The sequence below is a fragment of the Oncorhynchus clarkii genome, chromosome 29 (genome assembly GCF_045791955.1).
Source record: "Oncorhynchus clarkii lewisi isolate Uvic-CL-2024 chromosome 29, UVic_Ocla_1.0, whole genome shotgun sequence".
Classification (NCBI taxonomy): Eukaryota; Metazoa; Chordata; class Actinopteri; order Salmoniformes; family Salmonidae; genus Oncorhynchus; species Oncorhynchus clarkii.
The window spans coordinates 27,444,818-27,451,190 of NC_092175.1; the positions used below are offsets into that span (position 1 = coordinate 27,444,818).

Here is a 6,373-nt window from a genome sequence, read left to right on the forward strand (position 1 = left end):
CGATAAAGTCAAAGGAACATAGTCCTCAGCCCAAAATCTGTGTCTTACTCAACCCCTCAGTCTGTTATTCATTTGTAATAAAACCTGTTAGTCTTTGGAACCTATGCAAAGTCACAGGCTCACGGTTGAAGACAGAGAACATTTCAAAAACAGTCCCTACCTCACTGATTTGAGAGAACTTAATGTACATTGTTAGAGTCCCCTGCCTGTGAGCTTTATAGCTTCATGCAGCTCATTCCACCCATCCCCCAAACATGCCAGAGACTAGGGGGGGGGGGGGGGCGGGGGGGGGGGGGGCAGTGGGTTACTGCCTTGCTTAGGAGCCAAACAGATTTTTACCTTGTCAGCTCGGGGATTTGATCCAGCAACCTTTGGTTACTGGCCCAACTCTACCCGCCAGGCTACCAGACCATGTTCGAGGGGATCTAAACCATTTTGCCTAGATAATGTATCACAAGTAAAATTGTGACTCACTGACCTACAAATAATTTATAAGTCGTTATTTATGATGCAAGGTGATTTGTAGATCAGTCAGTTGGCAATGGCCTGCACTGTTGGCTGCAATGTGAAACAAGCCCCATGAGGATCATAAAGACTGGGTTCCAGAGCTTAGACATTGCTGCACCTAACAGGTCTTCAACTCCTGGTTAGGTATTTTAAGTATCAGCTAACCACATCCTAGGCGTCTTCTCTGACCAGGCGTTGCGGACGCCTGCTAGGTCTTAAAACACCCGGATAGCAATCTCAGTCGATGACGTGGCACCCCAACCATTGGTTGATGCATGCCATGTCTGGGCAGTGGAACGCAACACCTATGTTAATGCCGCGTTCAAAACAGCTGGGAACTCAGAACTGACTTCAGTGCATTCAAGACTACTGCAATTTATGTATAAACAAGATTTCTTGCAACATCTCTGCATACGTGGCATGGAATCCCACAACATAGACAGTAAACCAGAACCCACAACTTGTCACCATTTTATTTATTTACAGAAGACAATCTCAAAAAGTTAAATATTAAAAATGTGGCAGTATTACAAAACTACCCTTGGGAAAAGGAGAATACATTTGATCCTTTTGAAGCATACATATTTTAGGTTACTAGCCAATTTTTTTAAAAGTTGCCAAAATGAGAGTACACCTTTACCGCTGATAATGGCATTAAGTGAATCACAGCAAATAGTCAATCTTAGTTGTGGGAGAACAGTCTCGGGCCTTCAGAAATTACAAGTCTTGACAGAGTCATGTGTGTTGTATAATTCAAAATGATGTATCTAGCGTAATCATTATAAATCTAGATATAGGCTTGCGTTTCCTGATTGGCTCCTAAAACAGTTTGTGGGATGGTTGGCTGTTGTAATGTAATACCAAAGCATGATGGCCCCATCATCATTACATAGTCATCTGGCCTGTCCATGTAGGCTACAGTAATAGAAATGGGAAAAGTGGAGGGATGTAAAAAGGTCTGAGGCCAACACTCAACATCTGCTCTACCTTACAAGTAAACATAATGAGCAGTCCTCTAGAACCATCTCTTAATTACATCCTTACTGATATATTGTAACTGAGGGTATACCCTGGGAAAAAATAACGCGTAGTTTAAAAAAAGTGGACTGATGGACCAAAATGTAATGTTGAGTTGGACTGATGCGCTGTAGATTCCTAAGTTTTCCTACAGCATCCATGAAACTCAAACGTACTCCTTGCTGCTGCTGGGGGGACGAGTGGAGGCGATGGGGTATTTGGCCTTAGGTTTGCCCTTGGGGCAGGTTGCTGCGAGCATGGCACCACCAATTATGTCCAGGAATGCTCCAGCCCAGGCAATGAAGATGGCTGAACCAAACTCATACCTAGAAGATGAGGGTTTGTGTTGGCAACAGTATCTGTACAATGACATGCATAACAGAAAAATGGGAAGCAACTTCCAGCATTCAACACCATCAAGACAGTGAATTAAAGACTCCAGGTGATAAGAGGGGCACTAAAGGGAAGTTTGCCAAAGAGAAATCCAGTAGTACTTACTTGGAGTTAACAGGGGCGAATGGGTTGTAGAACTCCTTGATGATGTTGTTAGCATACCACGAGCAGGCGATAGTTGCACACAGAGCTATGGAGGGGAACGAAATGTTAGCGGTTAAACCATCAGAGCATACAGAGAATCAAGAGCCAATTTCAAGGTAACTCACATCCAATCAGCAGGACGATGCCACCGGTCATGGCGATGCGAGACTTCTTGTTTTTGTCATCTCCCCCACAGTTGGTGCACTTCATTCCCATGGTGGCCACACCCAGCCCAGCCACAGTCACAATGATGCCCACAATCATCAGGGCACGCGTTGCCTGGAGTGCAGCTGGAGAGTTGGGGGAGGACAGGGTTAATACACCAATACACCAGGATATCCCTTTAGGCTGGCAAACAAATAATTTATGGTGCATTACATGGCCCTCCTGTTTTTCGCCCCAACCGAGATAAGTTAGTTTGATAGGGGAAGTCGATATGGATGGTTGAGTGAATAAATAACCATTGACAAATGTTTGATTTAGCCAACCAAATAATTTGAATTTAGCCACAAGTTTCAGTTATAGGAATATAAAGTTTTTAACCCAATTAGGTGCGTTTAGCTTTCATATCCAGGTTATTGAAACCTGAGAGCAGTGTAGCCACAAACGCATGCAAACTAAACACTGATATTCTCCATCTTTGCCTCAACCACTCCCTCCCCCAATGCACCTCTAGTCAGGTGCAACAGAAACCGGCTTCAACCGGAAACCCCCATGAGGGTGAAGTGTGCGCCACCCCTCCCCCTCTGGCTCAGTTGGCAAGTCAAGAACCAGTCAGACCAGTCATGAGACAGAGGGGGAGTTGGGTTTCACTATGAGGGACTTCCTCACTATTGGCTAGCTAGACCCTCCCACAGCAAGTAGATCTCGCTTTAGGTTACAAGTGACATTCACAAGATCCCAAATCAAAATGGCTGTTTCGACAGTAAAATTATTTAATATGGCCTCAACACCCACATACGAGCCAGGAAGCATTTAGACAACATACCGACGTCTGAAACTATGCATTTCTGAAAAGCTCCAGTTCCACAGATTGCAATTGGCATGAGAAAAACAGTAGACCGCAATCATTGCTTACCTGGAACGCATGAAGAAATGTAAATAAGCATTTGGCACAACCTAATGAATTTCTACAGTTCCTCATATCTGGTAATTCTCCACCTTCCTGCTATCAGTGCAATGCAATTGACATCAAGCTATTTATTTACTTGTTACATTTACCACTGGTTTGATTACAATGCCTTTATCAGACATGGCTTGTGTTCATGTTTGCAGATATGATAAAGCATACAAGCAAAAGAGTATAAGAGATAAGGAGTCTATAAAACGATATAGCTTTATCAACATAGTTGATACACAAGTCAAACAGTGGTTTTACAGCCACTAAAGCCACTCAGGGAGCTCAAGCAGCTCAGTAAAGTCTATGCTCTCAATGTCTGAGAGCATAGTCTTTTACAGGTGCACTTTTGCCGAAGTGTGAAAATATGAATGGATGGCACTCACCCAGCAAGCCACACTTAACTCCACATCTAGACACCGCAATGTGTCTGCTGATTAAGACCAGTTTCTTAAACACCATGCTTCTACATCGCTTGCTCTTCGGGGTTTTAGACTGGCTTTCTAATTAAGCACTTTATGACAACGGCTGATATAAAAAGGTCTTTATAAAATACATTTGATAGAGTATGATGTAGTGGACAGAAGTCGCTACTTAAACTACTTGTTGAGATACAGAATCAAGCAATTTTATCAGGGGGCAGTTGGCAGGGAGTGTAGTCAGAGGCTAACGTTTGGGCCATGCCTACATTTATGCAATGTCATGATTTAGTGATTTCTGTTGGTTTAAGCTAATATTGTACTCTAATAACACCAGTAGGGTAGGAAGCTAAACAGGAAAATATCGCCGCGAGCCAGTTTTATTCAGTAATAGGCTAGATGAGGAATGTATCTGTGCCTCTTGCTGACTGTGCACGCACCCTGTCACATCTGTGAGTCCATTCAATGGCGTGTTGACTAAACAGAGCAGAGATCAAGGCTTGATTTACCCCCATGCCAGCAACTCGTCCCCCCTCGATACTGCCTGCAGCTAGCTAATAAGGGTTTTTCCAATTGGCGGATGAGGGCATGGCACAGGACAATGGCTGTCTGGATAACCATTACCCTATTGGTAACTGCGCAACACAGCCATGTCCACGAACCAACGTGAATACAAAACATTCCTCCAGTAGCCTGTGTTTGGTTATATCCCCTGATATCGTGAACCGATTGTGAAATAGGAGTAGTCCCATATAATGGGCAAAGAAAAATGTTGGATACAGCCCATTGGGGCTAAGTCAATGAATATCAAAAGGATAACAAAGCAACCAGAAATGTACATAGAATATGGACACTAAGTATGAGTCGTAAATCGCACAAGGTGTGGCAGTTCCATAGAACATTATCAGGTTTCCAATAAGACTCGGCGCATGCGTCATCTATAGCAGGGGCGCGCGTTAATTCCCTCGCCTAGAAAATTCAAACAGCATGTTCTCAACATTAACTTTTGACATTGTACTCACGCCACTAATAGTTTCATACTGGAAAATGAAACTCATTTTATAAATAAACAAATTAATTAGCCTACTTACAGTCAAGTTGCAGAATTGAGTCATAGACTTTGCATTGGATCTGGCCGGTACTCTGAAATGCACAAGACATCCATAATCCCTGGTACATAGACACCGCTGTGATGATGTTGTCCCCGACATAGGCGGACATTTTCCACTGGGGAAGGATTGTGCCGACAATTAACCCGATCAGACCCAGTAGCGACAGGGCAAACCCCAAAATCTGGAGTCCCGAGTTGGCCATTTCAACTCCTTGAAGCAAACTGAGTTTTAGGAATGTCACTGACCTTGAATAATCTTTGTAGTATAATAAAGACAACAAATAGTTTGATTGGCACGAAGAGGAAATTACTGTCCACCTGTTTTTGAAAAGCAGCCCTTCACGCGTTCACACAATTAATGTCTTCAAAAAGAGCTCTCTTTTGTAAAATTGTTTTAGAAAGTAGCGGCTGCTTTCTGCAAACTATAAAAACAACTTGGCAGCTTCACCTCTAAAACGCAAACGGTAGAATTTCTCAGCACCTGTTGCCAAGCCGCACCTTGATTATTATAATGAGGGTCGGTCGGGGACGAGCGTTTTTAAGGTTCTTCCTCACAAGGGGCGGGAACGCGCACAGTTTCGAGTCATTCACCTTCGATAGACCTGAGGTTTCATGATGTCACCGTTTCTGTCGCAGTATAATGAAACCAAACAGTTCAACTTCAATAATTTCCCGAATGTGATGCTGTGACTAATCGTTCACCAATTAGAATGAGATCAACTATTGATTTAGGGAGAACATATACAAAGAAGTCTATTTCCTAATTGCGCTGGACTCCAAGTGTATTTGCCAATCAACCAATCACTCCAATCTTAGTTCCAACCCTCAGATGTCCCCAGACATACTGACTCAACTCCAGCCACTTTAATAATGGAAAAGGTGATGTAAAAATGTATCACTAGCCACTTTAAACAATGCCACTTAATATAATGTTTACATACCCTACATTACTTATCTCATATGTATATACTGTACTCTATACCATCTACTGCATCTTGCCATCTTTATGTAATACATGTATGTCATGGGATTTGTATGAATAATGACTAAATTATGTATACATTTAACTTAGAACTATAACTAAACAGAATACTACTATGTTACTGTATGAATGTATGAATATTATTATAATCATAATACTGAATATAATGTCTGTAGTTTTAGTCAAGAATTAGAAACGAATGGAGCTATCATCAGACCGGCTGTAATACTGTGTTCCTTACAGAACATTCTGTCCCCACCCAGGGAGGGGAGAGACCTTGGGCTTGTAGTAGATTGTTTAACAGGTGGCAGACAATGTGGGAAGGCTTGTGAACTATATTGCCATTGTATCTGAGAGGAGGAGAAACATTTATGACAAAATGTGAGGTATATAAACTAATGTACATGGTATTATGACCAGAGCTCTCGGAAAATAAACGCTACTGATTCATTTTGAAACTGGTCTCTGTCCATTATATGCAAATACGTATCTTACAAATTCTTAGAAACGGACAGAGTGTTTTAATTGAATTGGTTAATGAACATATAGGAGTTCAATTCCTCTAACAATGTATCACCAGCCACTTTAAACAATGCCACTTGTATATGTTTACATACCCTACATTACTCATCTCATATGTATATACTGTACTCTATACCATCTACTGCATCTTGCCTATGCCG

The 6,373-nt window shown here is 42.1% G+C and overlaps 1 protein-coding gene across 1 annotated transcript; it reads right to left on the minus strand.

Annotated features, from left to right (window-relative positions):
- Positions 1 to 965: 965 nt before the first annotated feature.
- Positions 966 to 5,221, minus strand: LOC139388627 (claudin-7-B-like). The gene is made up of 4 exons (XM_071135399.1): positions 4,689 to 5,221; positions 2,187 to 2,351; positions 2,023 to 2,107; positions 966 to 1,850 (listed from the first exon to the last, which is right to left on the minus strand). The coding sequence occupies exons 1-4, from the start codon at positions 4,909 to 4,911 to the stop codon at positions 1,691 to 1,693; spliced, it is 633 nt and encodes a 210-aa protein (XP_070991500.1). The 5' UTR covers positions 4,912 to 5,221; the 3' UTR covers positions 966 to 1,690.
- Between the last annotated feature and the right edge of the window lie 1,152 nt (positions 5,222 to 6,373).